Below are 22,555 nucleotides of genomic sequence, written 5' to 3' on the forward strand. Positions count from 1 at the left end.
GTCTGCTGGAGTCTGCACAGTGAGTGAGGGTTGTTGTTTTTTTTTTTTTTAAAGGAAGAGTGGCTGATGAAACAGGGTACAATGAGAGGAATGAGAGGAATGTGAAGCGTCGACAGAATGAGAAACATGCTCGCGGGGAATGCAGTCGAGCTGGTGGCTCCGAAGTTCAGAAGATTGAGAGACAGAATTCGGAGATGGAGCAAGTGACAAACGGAGCCGATGCTCTAGTGAGAGATGGGCAAAAATTTAGTCCGAGTAGAACTATAATCCAGCTGAGATTCTAAGATCGCACTAGAATAATCTGTAATAATGTTTTGTGTTATACAATGTGGAAATGATCATTCTGTTAAACCTTTTTAGGAGAAACGGGTTAAGATCATAGATGTTCTTTATGTAAGGAATAAACACCGTTATGGGAAAATAATCAACAGCGAGGTGGTGTGGTGCAGCCTGACATGAAGTGAAGTTACTGTTCTGTACATCACCTGCTACTATTGATCCGATAATGTATATATGCGACCGATCGACCTGCTGACCAATCAGATTTGAGAATGAAATAACACTGTATTTTCATATGCAAGCATCTTAATGTCTTGCTTTTCCAGTGTTCCAGGATCTTGGTTCATAGCAGTATCTCTCTCTCTCTGTGTGTGTGTGTGTGTGTGTGTGTGTGTGTGTGTGTGTGTGTGTGTGTGTGTGTGTGTGTGTGTGTGTGTGGAGGAGGGGGTGGGGGGTGGGGGGGTTAACTTAGACAATAGCACCAGTCATGGTGCTCTCACTCACTACGCATCCTCCCACATTCCTGACTTCGAGTCCTCGCTGTTCTGCCAAAAAACAAACAAACAAAAAAAAAACCCCAAACAGTTTCTTTAAATCTGGAAGATGGAGGATTTACGCCAAAAGATGCCGCGACCCACGAGATGAGTTTCTGTGGGTGGCAACTTCACATGCTTGTTTCTGGTCTGCGCGAACATCAGAACGATCCACTGGGTATAAAGAAAGCAGCAGCATGAGACTGTGTCCAATTTAGATTTTATACAGAAATGAAAGGAAATGAAAACGTGTATTAATCACAAACAAGCATTACATTAGTGCGCCGTTCATATCCCTTCAATGCCATACGGCAACGATTTATCCCCACTTTTTTGATGGGTAATAACATAAATTTCTATCATCTTATGTAACTGGAAAAATGGAACTTTTAACTCTGACATAATCAGAATAAAAATAATTCACATGGCATGGTGAAGGTCATCATCGGAAGGCTCTCAAAAGTTGATAAATTTCTTTTTCAAGCAAAAGTACTTAAAAGGAAGAAATCTGAAACGCTACATGAGATAAGTTAACATTTATTTTGTCACCGAAGCAAGTTCATACATTTTGAATACTCTAATAGATGGTAAAATGGAATTGTTGCCATATGGCAACGAAATGCGATAATGGAACTGTGGTATGTGCACTCATGAACTGATACAGGTCTACATAGCAAAAAAAAACAAAAAACACAACACTAGGCATTTCTGTTAGTATATTTACATTTTTTCACATTCAAAGTAAGAAAAACTGTTGCAATTGCACCTTATTTTCTAAATTTTCTAAATTTTGTGTTTCAAAGAGAAAGAATTAAAAAGATACTTCCCCCAACTCATAATGTAATTCCTTTCTAGAACTTTTACATTCTTACCAGGTGGAAAAAAAAAAAACATGGATCCACCATTGCACATTGCTGCCATAGGGCAACAATTTATCAACTACACCCCCCCCCCCCCCCCCCCCCCCCCACACACACACACACACCCCCACGTGTATCACCTGAACTCATTTAAGCTGCTGTTGTTGTTTTTTTAAATCCATAAAATCTTTTTTTTTTTAATGTAAATGTAAAATTCCATGTAGTAGAGGGATTTACCAGTCTTGTTTATTTTTTTAAATCCTAGGTTTTTTAAAACACCAGGGTATAGAAAAGGTGCAAGTATTTTATGTGGTAATAATGAAAAAAAAATTATATTATATAATATATATATATATATATATATATATATATATATATATATATATATATATCTCTTCACTCTGTCAGGTTATATTATAAACAATACAGTGCACGTGCAGAATTGTTACCCCTACCACTGCATTCCACTGAGGAGGAAGAAACATTTAAGATCAAGCTGTCAGGTAGCATAAAAGACTAATATTTAATATTCTGCGAAGTACGAGAGACAAATCTGTCCTTCTTAGCAAGAATCCTGCATACAGAGATGCAAAAAGTGGGGTCCAAATGTCTGAAACTACCAATAAAAACCATTCCTATCTTGTATTTAATATTCTACAATTTGTGATTGGAAGTTATATAAAATCAACGACAACTTGAGAGAAAAGTAAAATATTAGAAGCCTTTACATGAATTTCAGAAGTTCTTAGAATTTGTGGAACCTTCAGAAGTTAGATAAGATGTGAGGAATTACATAACTTGTCGTACGAAAGAGTTAACATGGCCAGGATCACAAGTTTGCTTACATTTAAATAGCGACCCAGTGCAGAAACTACACATTTACTTTCTCTGTTTGGAGTTTTTCACAATTTAAAGGTTTTTTTCCCCCCGTTTTACGTGGAAAAGGCAACCGTTTTTTTGGACCCCGCCGTATGTAATGTAATATTTACATTTATCTTAAACAGATTGAAGATGAGCCAAATTTTGCGATTTTATTGATTTATTTATTTTTGCTAGTAAAGAAAGCCATCCTAAGGATGAATGAATTCCAGCACAGCTATCTCCTGAGCCGAATCACTCGTTTTCCCGTGGAAGCAGGGAAATTCAGCAAAATGGTCCGGTGTGGAATTGATGACCCCTGCTGTAGACTACATTATGAGATATTTTTTTTTAAACTGTCGAACCCATTTTGTCCACTAGAGGGAACAGATCAATTCTGATTTTTCAAAATTCCCATTTATAAAACAGCATTCATCTGGGAAAACGGCCCCCACACGCACCACCGCCTACTTCCGCAAATCCACAAAGCACTTTCTTGTACTGCTTAAGGGGCATTTGGCATTAAAACGAGCAAAAGAAAAAAGTTGCGTGGTCAGGTCTGAGAAACAATGTGCCCGCATGTGTTTGTATACACGTATCCAGGGGCCGACAGCGAGTGAGACTCACGTGTGTGAACACACCCTTATGTGAGGTATGTCATATCATGTGACTCATTAGTTACTGGATCGCCTTAATGACAGCGGATCTGCCAAAAGGTACCAAACACAAAAAGGTACTATACAAACACATCAACTTGTGAAGGCTGAACACCTTCAGACTAAACATAATATTGTACAACAATGAAATTTAAACTAAATACAAATGATCCAAAACCCAACAGGACGCAAGGCAAAACAACAGCAAACTCAACCCTCAGACAAAACACAACAATTAGTTTGGGTCTTTATCCAAAACACAAAACTTAACCATCAACAAGTTTAATCCTCAGATGAAACACCACAAACCAGAACAAAACAAAACACGACACATGCCGTCCTAAGACAAAATAAACAGCATACAATAAACTGATACTTATAGTCTAAGAAAACAAAAACCCCCAGCACAAAAGTGTACCACAGACTACAACAAATTTTATTCTCAGTCCAAACTCGACAACAAATTACTAATTACGCAAAATATTATGAACTCAACCTAGACAAAACAGTCTAATTAAACACCTAATGCAACTTTCTGGTCAAATGTAATAATGGGGTCAAAACACGATGACAAATTTAACTTAACAAAACACAAAAGCAATGTTGACCCCCAGACAAAATGCAACAAATATACAACAGTGTGCAAAAAACGTAATCGCTAACCAATTAAATCCTATGAAAAAAAAAAACAACAACCACAAATTACAACCAAACAACATGAAAACAACAACAACAACAACAACAACAACAACAAAAAACAAAACAACTGTGTCAGATGTAGGACAATAAATTAGGACAACCAATTCAATCCTCAGACAAAACAACAGTACACAACAACAAACTGCAACGACTCCAACCCGCCTGCAAAACACAATAGCAGCCCTCCGACAGCAAACAACGACGAATATGACTCTCAGATATACTGCGATAAAGTTTGGGAACAAAAGACGCCAAACTCAACCCTCAAACAAAAACACAAACGTAAACAACGACAACGATTTCAACCTTCACACGAAACACCATATACACGGCAACACAATCTGACACTCACCCAACCGTATCAAACAAACTACAGCGACAATTCAACCCTCAGACAAAACGACAAACAGAACACGACAACGCGCCGAGAAGACGCGACGGTTTTTGAAAACAAAATATCACGACTCTCAGACAAAACACAACAGCGTACGACCAAAACAGCCACCAACGGAACGCAACCGATTATGATGACGAATTGAACTCTTAGACCAAACAACACTACAAAAACAGAGAACAAACTCGGCGCCTGGATAAAAACTACAACATACAACATACGACAAACATATCTGCATAGATTTAAACGCACGGGAGTATAACAAAATACAAAAGTTCAACTCTCAGATGAAATACTTGAAAGCACTGAGGGTTTTCGCTCAACAGCCTAAAACACCTGGAAGGTAATGACTTCAAATTACAGCCTTGTTGAGAAACACATATTAGTGGATTATTCCTGTTGGAAGCATGGGAATGAGAACATCACAAACGTGCACATACACACACACAAAAAAAAACAGGGTGTGTATTCCGTGTACATATGGAAACAAAAAGAGGGCATGTTTGTATACGCGCGTTGGAGCAGCTGCTTGTTAAGAGCGCTTCACTACTGCCAAGACCAATGTTCTGGTGAACACGACACTGGAAAAATGCAAACAAGAGAAGGAGAGATAGAACGGATGAGGAGGAAGTTGGTGGGGGGGGGGGGGAGGGTCAGAGGTAACAATGGACTGGAAAAGGAACGCTGTAGATGACCAGTTTTGCCTCGGCATGCTTCGGGCACTTTGCCTAGAGAGGAGATTTCCTCACGTTAAAGAATTAAAGAAGTAGTAACGATAAAGGCTAGAAGGAGAATGAAGAATAAACCCATGAAGAAGCATGATGTGTCGTGCTTTAATACGGTTAAAAATTGTCAGCGTTGGCAAATCACACTTCATCACACAACCCTGTCACTGATTAATGCCCTGCATGTTTAACCGCATGGTTAATTAATCACACCATCACCCTGCTCTATTTATTGCACAATACGACATGAAGGGAAAAAAAGAAAAAAAAAACGATGCAAATAAACGATGCGGTTACTCTGTCCTAACGCGCCAAGTCGCACGCATATTGTACATTATAATCCTTCACATGTATAAACCTGCTCTGTATCAAACAAACAAATATCGCCATGGAGCCCTGCGTTTAACGTAGCGGAGTAAATAATAAGGAAATCCAACGGTACCCGATTCCCTAAATAACTCCTCGAGCTAAGCTACTCGAAACGGCAGTCGATTAGGTTCAATGAATTGAAGAAAGAAATGACGATCAGCGTCAAACTACCGCAGTCCTGCCGAGTCCAGTCTGGGCGGAGCTACTGGGAGGAGGAAGAAGGAAAACACACTTCTGCAAAGACGAAATAAAAATAATCCCCATCACAAGTTACGAAACGGATTTACAAATAACGAAGTGGTAGTGAAAACGAAACGGGTGCGTGTGATGATATTCTGTGGGCTTTCACGTATACTGCAAAAGTATAAACATTTACATGATCAGAGTGTCGCGTTGCAATCGAAACCGAATCTCCGAGTCCGGGCCAGATCATTTGGGTGTAGGAAAATAACACGGGACTATACAGGAAGCCCAGACCTCCCCGGAAAATGAAGATGAAATGTTTATCGACGTGTCCACGTTATTCATCACTCTTGGTGAAATGAGATTTTTTTTTTAATATATTCGCGAATCAAAATATCAACAATCTCAAAACCCCCCACTGACGCACGGCTTCGACGGGCTCCTGTAGCAGATTCAAGTTTCGAATAAAGCAGAGGTTAACGCGTGCCGGACGACGTGCGTTTTAATAAATAATATGGCGATTTGGGTCCTGCCCAGATGCACGGCTTCACTCGGAGTCAAGGAGTGTATCTTGGAGCTGCGGTAGTCCTCCTGCTCATCCTACCAAGGAGGGCTGCCAACCCATCTCGGCGCACGATCACTCACGATCCCTGACCCCGGAAGTGTGAGGCAAACGTACGTATAAAGTTATGATTGACTATTTTTAAAAAATCGTTCTTTAGTTCTGCGTCTCGCCATCTAGTGGTCACTCCCTTCTTCGGTGTAATTTAGCTAGCTATTATTAATAGCAGACTTTATTAATGTTATTCGACCTGATTTCGGGAAAACTCCGTTAACCCTCATGCTTATGAAGAGAGACAGGACCCGATTTAATTCACAGAATCAGAAAGCAACAGACAAGTGCTGTCAATTCTCTTGGCACGGTAAAGTTGATCTGCCGGCTTGTAGTGCTGGCCTTTTACACTTGACAGACAGCTGTGCTTCCCTTTTTTTTTTCTCAATTGCCAGCCACCGCTGGAAAATAAGGAACTGGAAAAGGGTTCTAGTCTTGCGTAACCTCCCGAACACAGCGGCACAGGCGAAGGATCCTCACTGACGATAACTTACATAACGTTATCGTATGCACTGTAAGTTCATATGCAAGTTATAGGTCTGATGTACATATGAAAATAAAACCCATAAAAAAGATCTCGCATAACGACAGCGTGATTACAGTTATCGAAGGCGATTACGTCGGAAAAAAAAAAAAAGTGCCCGCTCTGGGTCTATATATAAGTGTTCTGAATGAATTCGGAAAGAAACTGTATAATTTATCCGTCAGATCGATCGCCCGCACAGGACGACGTGTTTCGGCCCGGATCGAACAGAAAAACGTAACAGATGTATTGTTTTGAATGAATGTCATTGAAAACAAAACCAACACGGTGTGGAGTTGGATTGAGGAAGACCGTTGTTTCGTTTTACACGAATCATGTGATCTTTACAGTCGGGGAAATTTCAGATACGTGACATCTTTTTGTGCACAAACTTGGGTACCCTCCGATGTTTTTTATTTATTTATTTATTTAATGAAAAGAGTTATGCATGTCACGGCTATTTTACAATTTATATACAGTACAAAAACGCAGAGTTCCAAGAAGTTAAAAAGCGTTTATCGTGCAAGATTGAAGAAAATGTATGCCATGACCCTGTTAGTCTCCAAGCCTGATCTGAAGAAATTTCTCTGGTCGTCCTTACTTGGACCACTTTTGGTAGGTAGTAACCACTGTATACCAGGAACACCCCACAAAACCTGCCGTTTTGGAGATGCTCCGACCCAGTCGTCTAGCCATCATAACTGACCCTTGTCAAAGTCGCTCAGATCCTTACGCTTGCCCATTTTTCTTGCTTCCACCAGATCAACTTCGAGAACTGACTGAATGTTATGGCTGATCAGTGTGTACTATTACACACACACACACACACACACACACACACACACACAGACGTTATATAATAAACGTGCTATTTATATGTTCTCTGTCGATGGATCTCTCTCTTTAGAAGTGAATCTCTCTCATCGGTCCGTAGTTGACCCGAAAGGTCACGTGAGCGGGTACACACGCTGCCTCGCTGACGCTTTATCGCTTTATGGATGTTTGTGTAGGCAAAGAGCCACTTTGCAAGTATTCATAGTCTACACAATGCAATGTCCCGACTGCACTGCAACACAAACATTACATGACCGGAAAGCTCTCCGGCGGGAACCCATGCCAGCTTCCCATACCCCAATCTGACCAAGATACAGCTAGCGAGAACTCGGAGACATCCACTCAACATAATTCGATAACTGATTCCAGCCCGGAGTTTCCGGCGCACGCAAACAGCAATCACGTGCCCTAGATCTGGAACGAGAAGTGAACTCGTTACAGCCCGAGTGAGATTTGTGAATTGTGTCAAAGGTTGAGGAAAGACCAGGAACTAGAACCGTCCTTCTCACATCTATTTACGATGATCACATAACAGCACTGTCGAATTCTCGATTCTGATTGGAGAGACGGTGTTGACACTATTTATTTATTTATTTATTTATTTATTTATTTATTTAAATAACAGCGGCTCTGACGGTAGTTCCAGCTTCAAGACAAAACTAATTTACATTAATGCACACGTTACTGTTTCTATAGTAACGGCGTACACGAAGACTCGTACGGTGGACGCTCCACATAATCTAAAAATAATTTTTAAAAATGGATCCGTATTTAACAAAAGATAAAATGTTTATATGGTCGTAAGTGGAAGGCGTCTCCAGTGCCGGTAGGTCTTCCGCGATAGGAAAGTCTTCATGACAGAGGAGTTTAGGCTTTTTGTTTGCCGAGTTGTTTTTTTGTTTATCCTACTGAAGAAACAAATGAGATGTTTGTGAAGGAATGGCTGCTTTAGAGCTGCTAGAACATAACTTGTTGCCCAGACATTCCACAACATTAAATGTGACTATAAATCGATTAAAAAAAAAAAAAAAAAAAAAAAAAAAAAACACAAACCTGTCGTTCAATAATAAACAAAAAAACTCTTCGGGACATATTGTTATTGGAAAACTGACTTGAAAATGACCTTCACTGATTATTTTCCTATAACAGCATGCCCGGGAGTGCACAAACCACCAACCCGTCCGATTCATTTACACACCTTGGTCAAATGTGGAATCATTTGCGTCCTTTATGCCTGGAGTCAAAATCGTAGGTAAATTGAACTGAGAGGGAAAGAAGAAACGTGGAGAGAGAGAGAGAGAGAGAGAGAGAATGGCAGCGAGAGAAAGAGTATGCAGAGGAGGAGGACGAGGGATAGAAGAAGAGAAAAAGTGAATCAGCGGACGACAGAGAGAACACGAAACCAGAAAGAGGACGGTAGCCTAAAAACAGAAGCATACACACCGGTCTGTGACCACGCGCTGCACTCTTCCACGCTATTTCGCATGTGGGTGGCCTCCGAATGCAATCGCTATGGCAACGGTTCTTCCTATATGGGTATCAAAGCTGTAAATGGCCGACTTGTGCGGTACACACCTCAAACCTGTGGTTTGACAAGAGCGCTACGGTACCTATCGCACTTGTTTTGCAAGTTGTTTAGCTCAAACTTTCTTTTTTTCTTTTTCGTTATGAAGGAAAAATAGACTCGAAGGAACGTATCTTGATACACGCAGCCAGATCGACACATGCAATTCGGAATTTAGACAAGCCGAGGGAGGCGCTGCACTGTCGAAGTTAGGGCAATTGGTAGATTAGTATATAAAGTACTTCTAATGAGATGTTACCAAGTCTAGGTTTCAAAGCGTTGAATAAAAAAAAATCTCATTAAAATCATAGTCTGGGGTTTAAATTTTAAGTTACTATATAATATAGACCACATTTAAAATGGAAGAAAATAAAACTTATGATCATCTTGCATTACTTACAAGAAAAGCTCAAAGTAAAGCCGGTAAAAGATATCATTACGGACACACACTAGATATCAAACTTATTACGAATCAAAACGGGACAAATCAGGACTGCTACAGAGGGTGGTGCAGTCACAGAAATAAGTTTTGCTACCCAAACCTTGTCCTTTTATATGTTTATTACTCTTATGTAATAACAAGTGGTCCTCGGGAATTCCCTCGACCGCCAACAATTCTCGCCCTTTCAGACATCTGACCTTGCTGTGACCTTGCCCCTGTTTGGATCGGTCCTACAATCTGCTCCGTTCATCTGCTGGACATAGTTATAATTCCATCTAAAATCTCACAAACAACCGCTACTTGAGCTATTGTGCGAAATCTGGCTGACGTTTCATTAGATCATCATTTTGCACCCAGGAATGAATCATGAGGTCACGATCCATGATGCTTCCAATGAGGAAATGCCACCTTTCCTGGTTAGAAACATCATGATGTAATATTGTGATGATATTATCCCACTCATGGAGACACTTGATCAGGAGCCTGCACTTGGTGGGAATTCCACCTTGTAACATACTGTATTTATTTTTTGTTGTAAGTGGTGCCTTGCTTCCAAACAAACACTGAAGTGTACCTGTTCAGGTGCTTCCTAGGCGGCTCCTCTGACGTCACTTCGGAATCTCGGACCACAGTAGTGTTCAATAGTGATCTCCTCCTAAACCGAATATCCAGAATTCCCCCAAAAACCCTCAGACAGCTTGTTGTTTCTCATCTAAGAGCCACATTCACCACGTTTAACCCTGCACCACTCCACTGGATTGAGATGCTTAACGTTCTTCTCAAGTTTCTTCCAGAGGAACCGCACCCCCCCATTCATTTCCTCCACCCCATTCCATGCCCTTCTCCCACCATTCACGTCACCACTCCTTCAAGTCTGAAGGCATGGCAATGAAGAAAACACGAAAGCAAAAAACCGATGGCGTTTTAATTCTACTTCGACCCAGCCTGTTGGTTTTATTTCCTAGAAGCACGCGGAGGTACGGTAAATGTACAGAAAAATGCCTCACGTGTTTTCTTTCTGTCGGCTGTCGCACACGCGCGAGGAAACTTTTCCTCCGTTTTTACTCACCCTCGGGGAAACAGGAGCCGAGATAAGAGAGCAATCCTATCCGTCAGACATTAGCAGGCTCCACTGTCCTTCCCGGAGTCTTCAAACTTTCCGACTTCCATCGCTACACCCAGGCAGCAGACGTAGGCGAACTTGAGCAGGATTTACCGTAAACACCGGTAGAGCAGCGCCCCCTGTTTGAGTGTCGCAACCTCGCGCATGCGCGGTTTTACTTTCTAGCTTAAACTTCATAAACTTAGTTTTACTCTAACAAATGAGTTGAATTTGATATAAAAAAAAAAAAATCATATCATACAGAAAATGTTTTTGGGAAAATATTTTATATATAATAATTATTATATATAATTATATGTAATAACTATATATATATATATATATATATATATATATATATATATATATATATATATATATATATATATATATAATTTATTTGTTGCAAAAGCTCTCAACAACAATAATTATATTTCTATCAATTTTAGAGTGAAAAAACTATAGGCTTCCAAAAAAGAACCCTTTGATTTAGGGATCTGTAAGCATTTTTGGTTGGTACCACAGAGAACTTAATTATTTATTTCTTTTTATTTTAAACAACAAAAACAGTTGACCAAAATGTTCAAAAATGGTTCTTCGATGACATTTCTCAAAACTGGAAGCACACCTGATGTTATGTAAGGAAGAAAACACCACCAGGGGTTGCTCTTATGGGAAAATAATCAACTACGGGGTGGTGTGATGCAGCCCAACGCAAAGCCGAGTCGATTTCACCAATCCGTAGTTGATTGTTTTTTAGAACGACAATTTGTAGTTCCATTTAAAGTGGATCATCTGTAAATTGTTGATATCTCGAATCTGGCTGGTCAGAAGGTGTTGACTTGTGTTCTATAATTGCAGATCTGACAGTAGTTGCATATGTAAGGTTTAAGTCACTGCGCTAAGTAGCCTCGTTAAGTAATAGAGAAGAGGATAGGCTACATCTTCAGAAGCAAATAGAAAATAATGCTTCACAAACATCCCAATGGTAACAAAAAGTATGAAAACACGAAAGAAATTTGAAATAAAGCAAAAAAACAAAACAAACAAAAACAAGCCAGTACACTTCTACAGTCTCGTTAAAAAAAATCAAACACAATTTGAACAATTTAATCACTGTTACTATAGAATATTAAGAGAAATAAACACCTCACCCACAATTGGAGAAGCATTGTAAAAGCCATCATTGTATTTCAAAACACATTAAGCTTTGTGGAATACTTCACATTCCATGAGTTCTGCAAATAATATAAATAAACCGAAGATGACCGCAACTACGTCTGAAATCACATATTAAAGAAGCGGTTAGCTTTTCTTTTTTTTTCTTTTCTTTTTTTTTTTAGAGCTCTCTGTTGCTTGAGAGATTAAATGAAAAATCCTTCCCTAAGTCATCAACCGAACCGCATCTTCTCTACTGAAATGACATCTTCCTACATGGCTCTGTTCCAGCTGAAGGAGATTTCTTTCAGGGCCAGAAAGAAATGTAAACAAAAGCTTTAAAATAAGAGACTAACCAGGGTCCATTGCATGGCAATACCGTAAATCACACGTTTCCCCTTTGAACTATGTAATTACTACAGCTGTATAAATACTTTTGAACATTGCAAACTGCACCTTTAAATTGTGTCTGAGAATATTATGCCATTGTTTCTGTAGGTGGAGTACTTATTTTGACATACCATTAGAAGAATGTGCTTTGGGACATAACTGAAGCTTCTGTTCTTGCATGGGACATGCAGTGAAGGGTGGGTAGTATGCTTTTCTGAATTGGACTCATGCCAAAACCTCTAAGATTAGCATCATTAAATGCTAATAAACTGCACATCGCATTCTGTATATGTCTAAAACTGTGCTAGTGTTCTCTCTCTCTCTCTCTCTCTCTCTCTCTCTCTCTCTCTCTCTCTCTCTCTTTCTCAGTGTCTCTTTTTTTCTGAGAGACCAGCAGGAGCAGGAACGGCTCACCCTTTACTCGGGAGCATATTTTTTATTTTCCCCAGAGAAAGGGTACTCTGGGACCTGGTTGAAATGGCCCATGAGGAAGATGGCCACCGTTCCGATGGAAAAAAGCAAGATGGCCGCCCAGAAGCAGACTTTATCGATCATCTTTCCGATCAACACCCAGCTCTCCATCTCCTAAGGACGAGAACGAAGAAGAGAAATTATAAAAGCACAAGTAAAAAAAAAACAAAAAGAAAGAAACTGAAATAAAGACACACACACACACACTTACAGAGCCAATGTCGTTCTGTTCCCTTGTGTTTTCTGCAATGAAGTTGCAGGCGTCCACACACTCTTTAATCTCTGGTGCTGCTTGAGCCAAACTCTTATACAGACTGGCCGTGGTGCTCACATCTATAGCGTCCACTAGAGGGAGACAAACACACACCCACACGAACGCATATAAACACGATGAAAACAGTCATAGGCTGTGACGGAATGTTGACGTTTCCTAATATGGCGGAATCCGTGGAAGTTCTGTTAGAGGTTTATGCTAAATATAATTACGGTGAAATTTTAGCTGTATATTACCTCTTTTTTAGTCATTTACAAACAAATCTGAGGCAAGTGTTGCTATTCCAGACCGTTTTGCATAGTTTCTGCTGTTACATTGCCTGTACTTTATCAAAAAAATATATTTTTAAAAATCACTGACAGGTTATTTATCTGTAACATCTGTCTGTCTGCCTTTCTGTCAGTCAGCTAGTTTGTCTGTATATCTGTCTGTCTTTCTCTCGCTCTCTGTCTGTCTGTCAGTCAGTCACTCTGTCTATGTCATCTCTGCCTATCCATTTTTCTGTCTATCATTCATCTGTCTCTCTGTCTTCTTATTTGTCTGTCTTTCTATCATCTGTCTGTCCATCTATTGTCTGTTTACCATTCATCCACCCGTCTGTCTATCTGTTTGTCTACCATCATCCGTCTGTCTGTCAAACATCTGTCTCTATCGTTCATCTGTTTCTCTGTCCTTCATATCTATCCATCTGCCCGTCTATCGTCTGTCTGTCTATCATCCATCCATCTGTTTGCCTGTCTGCCTTAATATATGTCTGTCTGTCCATCTATCATCCATCTGTCAGTCTGTCATCTTCCTATAAGTCTGTCTGTTTATCTAATACAAACTAGAGCACTGAGTAGAAGTGGTGTGTACCAAACGATCGCGTGAGTCCATGTCTCTCTCTCTGCTTGTCGAACATCATCTCGCTCCTCGGCTGCTTCAGCACGTACTCCTCCGCCCGCTGCATCAGGCCAAATGAGCTGCGTCTCCTCTCCCTTACTCCGTCCATCCCTCCAGCTTCCTCTCCCTCTTCCACCAGTGGGGTCATACCCAGGAACCGAGGGATTACCTCCAGGAAAATCTGACAAAGAAATGACAGACATTGCTTAAAGGATCAGCGACATATTGTAGTATTGTATCATGCACGTATACTGCAGATATTATTACATAAATGTTCATAAAAATAGCACATCGACATAGAGTGAGGACGTACATGTTTGATTTTGCGAGGCATGCTGTGGGTGCTCGGGGTCCGGCATGAGTAGTTGAGAACGATGATGCAGTTTGTGACGATGAGTGTGGTGACGGACATGACGAAGATCAGGTACCTGAGAGGATGATTCCAAACTTTTAACCAGCACAGAAATTAAGCTGAGCACATAACGCATTCATTGATGGCATCACATTGATGCACCATGCTAAACAAAAGGGCTAAAAGAAACAGAATGTTCACGCACACACAGACTCACTTTCCAATAAGAGGTACAGACAGAGACGTTTCTGGAATCTTCTGAGCGATCAGAAAGAGGAAGACAGTCTGAGCCAGGAGGACGGAGATGGACACCGTTATCTTCTGTCCTCCCGCTAGGAGGTGAGGCAGAGAAAGTCGGGGAGAAAGATAGAGAGGAGGAAAGAAAAATAAAACCAACCGAAAATAAATAAATAAATAAAGGAGACAGGAAGGGAAAAAAAACATGAGTAAGAGAAAGAAATGTAGAAATACAGTTAAATCAAAAAGAAAAAAATAATGACCCAATAAGAAAGAATGAAAAGTAAAATCAAGAAGGAAAAAATAAAGAAGAACCAGTGATTAAAATTAAAGCAAGACGAAAAAATAAAGGACCAATGACAAAGAAAGAAAGATCTGAAATAACTATTTAAGACACACACACACCCTTAGCAGGCATGAAGTAGGCCAGTACGACGAGTGAGGAGATGAGCGAGCAGGGCAGAATGATGTTGATGATGTAGAAGAGGGGTTTCCTCTGGATAATGAGGTTGAAATAGACCTCCTGGTACTCCAGGTCGTCCGGGGAGTAGCGGGGGTTGGTAAGTTTGCGTGCCGGCCGATGCTTGATAGCCCACTCACCGTTTTCTGCACAGACACATGATTGGCCGCGGTCTAATTGGTGTAAATATATGACTGGATAGATACCTGCTTATCTAGAACAATTTTAGTTCTCCGGGACATTTGACTTGTCTAGAAGCTGTAGTAGAGAGCAGTATTATAAGTGGAGGTGTTCTTGTTACCAGTGAAGGCCTCAGGGTCAATATCCACCCACTCAATGGGCTTGTTGGTCTCGCCATCGACGGCCAAGATCATGTTGATCTCGTTAGCGCTGTATGTCTGAGACCTATCAAATACAGCCATGGAATAAAAAAAAATCAATACGTTTAAGATTCTGCTGATTGTTTATCTGACATTTGCCTGCACTTTTCTAATGCGTTGATTGAATAGTCGGGCTGAGACGGTAGAAACATTGACAGTCTAATAACCATACAATAGAATAGATTGATTTTCCAGATATCAGTAACATATAACTAGAATAGTTATATGTTAGTTATATGAAGTTTTCTTCCCGAACGACTGTTTGTGAAGGTACAGCATAAGTGATGACAGGAACTAAATTGTTTCATTTACACTCACAACATTAACTGTGCATAAATAAATGGATAAAAAGCATGACCTGTCATTTCATTAATAAAAACATGTAATTGTTGGCAGATTACTATGGTATAAGAGGAATAAAACACACAAGACCTTCTGATTTCAGAAAAAAATCAACTTCGGTGCGGTGACAGTAACTCTGCTTCATCACACAACCCTGTCGTTGATTATTTTCCTATAACGGCACAAGCGAAGTGCTTTATTCCTTACTTGTTAATCAGCCATGTGCTCTGATCACAGGTAAAACTAATATTTAAAGACATAGGCGGCACTTTTCGCAGAAATTAGCTGGAGCTTGCTGTTTTGACATTCAGAAATAAATGAAATACAGCCCCTCACCCAAACCAGCGCTCCCTCCAAATACACATTCCGCCAAACAATCATGTGCGACAATTTGGAAAGAACCCCTGAATGCTAGTGTAAAATGGGAAAAACTTTCTAGATTAACAGGCAGATATAGAATTGATAGATTTTGCTGTCCTGATTGGTAGGACGTGGGTAGTCCAGACGATTCTAGGTTGTGAAGGGAAACTGGCTAAATATTACAAAGTGTTCTCTAAAAATCAGTACATTCTACAATAGATGTTGCGTTATTACGCCTCTACCTGAAGACCAGCGTGCAGTTCTGCCAGTCGAATGGGAAGTAGGTGATCTCTATAGAGCAGGTGCTGCGGTAGATGGCTGGGGGCAACCAGTACATGGAGCCATCACTATAGATTAGCACATTAGCATAGTATGCGACATCAAATTTCCCATCAATGCTACAGACAAAAGCAGAAAGAGAGAAAGAATGGGAAAATATTGATAAAAGGTATTTTGAAACATTAAAACATTTTATTTGTTGTCAGCTTATTATTGTTTTTTGGTAGATTAAAAGAGCTTCTTTGATGAAGGACTCGGTCGACGGTCTTACTTGTTCTCCAGTACTATATCTGGCCGCCACACAGTGGTGGAGGGTACGCGGATAATGTCGATGCCGTAGTACTCCGAGGTGTTCCACGCCAGGCGATAGTCACGCCATTGCTGGAGGCGGGAGAGTTGGGGGAAAAAAGACATACATAAAAATAATATGAAGTCTTACAGCGAAAAGATGAAATTCAAAAGGCCAGACATGAGGATAAATCAAGATTTTTAAGGTAAAATAGACATTACAGAGTCAAAGTAGATATTACAGAGGATTACTGCTTAAGAAACTTCAGCAATTTATACTTAATTTAAGTATAAATATTGGTTTCCATGGTTTCCACCCATTCTTAATTGAGTAACAGATCCAGGACATTAGCTTATAAATAATGTACTTGCATAGTAAAGGTATACACATTCCTTTGTTTACTTTTTTACTCAACATAATCGCTGTAAATCACATCAGATTACTATGTCCCAGAACTGAGAGGAGAATGAAAGCCACATTTTTAATACGGGATATTTTAATACTAAGAGCAGCTATGTTCAATTCTTTCAATAAAAACCAATGCAAAACTTTTATTTATTTATTTGTTTGTTTGTTTGTTTGTTTGTTTGTTTATTTATTTATTTTGGAATGTGTGCGATTCTCAAACATTAGTTTTCTAGCACAAGATTAAATGTTGCAGAAAAAAAAATGTTTGTATGTCATTAAAGAAAGCAGTGATACTATGTAAGAGACCACTTTTCAGACTGGCTGATGGGTTTTGCTGCAAAAATAAGAAGCGAGTGCGACAGTCAAAGTCTCCAGAAGAACCGTGGCTGGTTCTGCGAGATGCTCGATATAACTTACAGCTCATTTCCTTATAAAAACTGCATTAATCGTACCGGAGTCCACTCTTTTTACTTATTATTTAAAAAATATTGTCGCTCCAAATATTGGCTTTGTTTAATTTACTACTGTGCACTGATTTTCATGGTATTTTTTTTTTAAACGTAGAAACATTTCATTTCATTATTTTGAAGGCATCTTTGCTCTATAGCATTTCTTTGCATGTGCCCAAAACTTCTGCACAGTACTGTATATTAGGTACAGATGACGCTAACGAGTAGTCCTTTAATTGAATATATTTCTGTCTAGACAACCCTGAATGTTGGTTATCATGAACCCCTGGAACATCAACATCAAACATATGTAGAATTGAGGATGATAGTTTATGCATTATTCCTTTAGGACCAGTTTAAATTGTTAAATTGTGATATGCTATGTATACAGTATATACAGCATGGAAATCCCCCCCCCCCCCCCCCCCACACACACACAAATAAATACATAAATAAATAAATAAAAATTCCAATAACAGTCTTTACAAACCTTTTTTTTTAAAAAAATCATTAAGAGAAGACATGCATTATCTGTAAATGAACAGTACCTCAGTGGAGGCTTACATTTCCTGTTTGACATTATTGTGAGTGTTTAATTCAAATTACACTGAGATCAAGGGAAAATTATGGGACATAATCCTAACCCTAGGTCACGACAGAGGTCAGAGATCGTGACTAGCCCAAAACACCGGCCTGATTACTCACGATCTCGATCCATACATTGGTGGTCAGCGTCTCTTCTTTCTCGTTCTGCCGAACGTCGGGATATGTGAAGCAAAACAAATATGAATTACTTATAAATCTTCAATAGGAGCGCTTAGAACTTTTTTGTTGAAGTTTTGCTCACATTATGGAAGCTGTCGATAAAAGCAAAGAATGTACACCAATTTCTAACCAATCAGGACAATAGTGCCTGTTAATAAGTTTTCCGAATATTTTCAGAAAGCTTTCCGTTGGCACTAGCGTTGTTTGGGTGCGTGTTCTTAAATGGAAAGCTGTATTTATATTTACGGCATTTGGAAGATGCACTTATCTAGAGCGACTTACATTTATACATCTGAGCAGTTGAGGGGTAAGGGCTTTACTCCCAGGCCCAACATTGTCAGCTTGGCAGTGCTGGGGTTTGAACTCATGACCTTCCAATCAGTAGTCCAATGTCTTAACTAGAGTTCAGCCGATTGATCGGTTTTGCCGGTATTAATAGGCACCGATAACTGATTGCTGAAACTATCGGTTATCGGCAAAAATCCACACCGATAGTTTTTCCCAGTAGAGTCCAATGCAGGAGCAGCTGAGAAAGGTCTGCTGTCATCATACAGCACGAGAGCGGCCTCCAGAGGCGAAATAAAAACTATCACTGACAAGTGTTTTTGATTCATTTTGGATGTCTCTATGTTTTATTTGTTATTTGGAGTGTTACTTTTTGGTTCAGTACGGATGTACATCTTTTATTTATTAATAGTTTTCATATTAATATTTATATATTTATTTTATTTTTAAAAAAGTACAGTAGGCCTACATCTTCATGGTACAGTCAGTACTGTGTGTTTTCTGTAATAAAGTGCAGCAATATTCTACTTTGAGTGTTTTACAGTTTTAAAAAACTATCAGTTGATTAATCGATTATCGGTAGGTACCGCCCAAGTGAGTTATCGGTATCGGTAAAATCGGTCGACCTCTAGTCTTAATCACTGATTCTACCAATGCCGCTCAGGAATTTGAGCCAACACCAGCTAAAACTGCTGACTATACCTTTAATTACTGCAAAATGTGTGGCTTACAGACGTAGTGTATGAACTGTTGAAACAAATGTGACAGCAGCCATCTTGATAATGTATAACACATTGTCTATTGTTATGAGTCTGCTATTATTATAGTGTAGAATAGGTCATGGATTTTTGGTGGTTACCAGGGAGATGAGGTTGGTGAGGGTGAGTTTGACCTGAACGTCCACCTTGTCTTCAGGATGCTTTGCTGGCCGGATGTTCTTATTGTAGTTCTTAAAAATATCTGCCATGAGCAGAGACTCTTCATTTCCACTGACTGGAGAGAGAGAGAGAGAGAGAGAGAGAGAGTAAATTGACTTCCTGCTGCTGTTTACTAACCGACAGCTCTGTTGAATTCTGGATTCTGATTGGTCAGGAGATGTTGATTCATTTTCTGACAGTAGTGCAGCTGCAAATCACAGGTTTATATTAATGTGCTCGTTCTAATACATTATTATTTCTTTAATAACAACTCAGGGCTTGTATGGCGAACACTCCACTTGTTATGGTGAAGTTTTTCTCTAAGGAGATGTTTTGTTTTGTTCGCATCTATGGGAGGAGTCTCCAGGGTCAGTGCTTTGTAACAGGCAGAGGTAAAGCTCTAGTTTACATTTTCCAATGCAGGAAAGTACTCAGGACGAAGCTTTGTGTTTGTTTGTTTTTTTTTTTACTTAGGCATTTCAACAAGGAAAAAAAGAGACACATTGAAATGAATGTGCATGCCCTGTGCTAATTTGTATGCACTACTAATACATAACCACATGGTTTTCTTTCTTCTTTTCTTCTCCATGGCAAATTAAGGCTTCTTTACGGTTCATCTGATTCATTATTTTTGCCCAAAAGGCTAGAGTGTCGCCCTGTCACGGTAAAACCTCTGCTCCTGCTATGTGGCACTGTCTTCTCTGAGATCATCTCGGCCTAATATGGATTCTCTCCTAATCTCTAAAATATGCTGCAGTAATGTAAAAGATAACATGAAAATAATAATAATAAAAAAAAAACATGTTTCACGTTCTACAACATTAAAATACATCTGTAAATGGATGAAATGTGTGACGTGGCGTAAATAAAAATCCTTAACACTGGCGCATTGCTGTGGTATAAGAACAAGAATATTCCAGAATGTCCTGTTATTGGAAAATAATTCACTGTGGCATGGTAAGCGTATCACCTCATCATTTATTATTTTCCTGTAATCAGAATGTGATTTATTCTTTACATAGTAAACATCCCAAACTAAACCAGTAGCAAAGGATATGTACTATTCTGACAGCTGGAGAGCCTAAATGATCTAAAATAGAGATGATAGAGATGATCTAAAATAGAGATCCCATTCTAGGACTCTCTCCAGCACATCAGAGATTTACAGTACCTGCAAGTGTATCAACTGTTCAGCATGTGATGTAGGCTAGATGTTAAACTGTTACCGCCGATAATCATTTTGGTCCAAGTGGGTGAGATGCAAGAAAGATAAAAAGAGAAAGTGGTGGCAAAGGGAGGTGAGAGAGAGAGAGAGAGAGAGAGAGAGAGAGAGAGAGACCTAGAGGAAGACAGGACACTACAGATATGAGCTTCCTCCAAAAATCCACACCTACCTTGCACTATTGTATTCACAAGCGCAGCCACAACCAAACAAGTCCAAATAGACCGGGCCGCCATCGCCAGGCTTGGTCGATCGCCACCTTCGACACGTCTGAGTGAGACTTTGTAAGAAAGAAACACCAAGAGCCCTTCTGTCTGAGTGGCTCCTTGCCCTTCCTGAGCTTCAGCTGTTGTTGAGTTCGGGTCAGGTTACACTCCAACACTGGGCACAGCTCTTAAAGTCAACCCCCCTGGCTTGGCCCCTCTTCATCGGGGCCACCATTAGAATGAATTTCGGATCATTGTTTCCCACTTGGTTCATACCCAAATGTGACGGTAGGGATAACGAAAGAATATGTTAAGAGTGTTAACAATACATTTAGGATAGAAGAATATTTACAAGAAATATACAGTACTGGCAGTAAAATACTGCCAGAACAATTCCATATTTAACACGGGGTTAAAGCATGACAACGTTTCCAAAAAAAAGTTCCTGTTAGTCCTGATTCCTTTGAATCAGAAACAGAACAAATTTACCCGATAGAGTGGAGAGCTGGCTGCAAGGCTCTTGTCAATTTTACCCCACTACGATATAAATAACCAGCACTTTGACTGAGAGGGTCAATGGCACAGGAGGTATATATATATATATATATATATATATATATATATATATATATATATATATATATATATATATATATATATATATATATATATGTGTGTGTGTGTGTGTGTGTGTGTGTGTGAAGATAATTATTATGTAACATAAGCTTTGTCAGTGTGCAGAGAAAATACAATCATAGACATAAATGCAATTAAGTTTAATAATAATAATAATAATAATAATAATAATAGTAACAACATTATGTAAATTAGCACGCTTGCCTCGCAGCTCTGGGGTTGGGCGTTCGATTCCTGTCTCCACCCTGTGTGTTTCGGCGTAATTTATTAGTGGCAATAATCCATAAGGAGATACCAGAATGATTAGCGCCATAAGTAATGCAACGGCCCGAGTATAATGGGGTTCAGGGTCTGAAAACACATTCACCCAGAGTTACTCTCTACCAGTCAAAGTTAACAATAATGCGAAAGTATTACTGAACTCGCCAGTCTGTTTATTGTCAAATCAACATACCCGAACGGCGAACGTAAAAACACGTGTCAGAGACGTGTATTTTACTAGGGAAGAAACCACTCATGCAAGGAACACTGCGAAGCCGGACGTGGCGTTTCCGGTTACGCTCTTTTGTAGCGTGTCTCGGTTTCCACTAGTATTTATAGAGCGCTGTAGACAGAGATGTTAGGAATTCGTGTAATGCTCCAGTTAGATCTAATGACACTTGGATAGAGTAGCCAAGGAAATGTTAGATGATCAGCAGCTGTGTCTTTCGGCTTGCCCAGTGCACTTAGGGAACGTAATAAGAGAAACGTGATGCTTCACCATGGTACGAATTCTGGTTTCCTCCCACCTCTTTTTCTTAGACCAATCTGAATCAATCTTTCAAGAGCACTGTGGTATAAAGAGAATTAATCTGTTATAATATAAAGGGGAAGTGGTGGCTTGGTGTTTAAGGCTCTGGGTTACTGATCGGAAGGTCGGGGGTTCAAGCCTGAGCACTGCCAAGCTGCCACTGTTGGGCCCTTGAGCAAGGCCCTTAACCCTCTCTGCTCCAGGGGGTGCTGTATCATGGTGGACCCTGCGCTCTGACCCCAGCTTCCTGACATGTTGGGGTATGTGAAGAAAAGAATTTCACTGTGCTGTAATGTATACGTGACCAATAAAGACTCATCATCATTATAAAGTCTAGCACAAGACTCTGAATGTTGATGTTTCATTGAT

At 39.7% G+C, this 22,555-nt stretch overlaps 2 protein-coding genes across 5 annotated transcripts in view; both read right to left on the bottom strand.

Moving 5' to 3' along the window:
* The window catches only part of pld2 (phospholipase D2), a 30,627-nt gene extending 19,870 nt beyond the window's left edge, over positions 1-10,757 (bottom strand). For 2 of the 4 annotated variants that reach the window (XM_047151749.2, XM_017460068.3), the window contains exon 1: positions 10,602-10,757. The gene's annotated coding sequence lies outside the window, so the exon portion shown is untranslated. Of the gene's footprint in view, positions 1-10,106; positions 10,313-10,539; positions 10,559-10,601 lie in introns of those variants that run through there. The other 2 variants (XM_047151748.2, XM_017460069.3) reach the window with 2 other exon arrangements.
* A 407-nt stretch (positions 10,758-11,164) lies between these two features.
* Positions 11,165-20,923, bottom strand: chrne (cholinergic receptor, nicotinic, epsilon). Its single transcript, XM_017460070.3, has 12 exons — positions 20,727-20,923; positions 19,275-19,408; positions 18,071-18,115; positions 16,491-16,600; positions 16,183-16,338; positions 15,160-15,263; positions 14,804-15,004; positions 14,379-14,493; positions 14,123-14,237; positions 13,783-13,990; positions 12,865-12,998; positions 11,165-12,767 (listed from the first exon to the last, which is right to left on the bottom strand). The coding sequence occupies exons 1-12, from the start codon at positions 20,788-20,790 to the stop codon at positions 12,600-12,602; spliced, it is 1,554 nt and encodes a 517-aa protein (XP_017315559.1). The 5' UTR covers positions 20,791-20,923; the 3' UTR covers positions 11,165-12,599.
* Between the last annotated feature and the right edge of the window lie 1,632 nt (positions 20,924-22,555).

Source organism: Ictalurus punctatus, chromosome 28 (genome assembly GCF_001660625.3).
Source record: "Ictalurus punctatus breed USDA103 chromosome 28, Coco_2.0, whole genome shotgun sequence".
NCBI classification, from domain to species: Eukaryota; Metazoa; Chordata; class Actinopteri; order Siluriformes; family Ictaluridae; genus Ictalurus; species Ictalurus punctatus.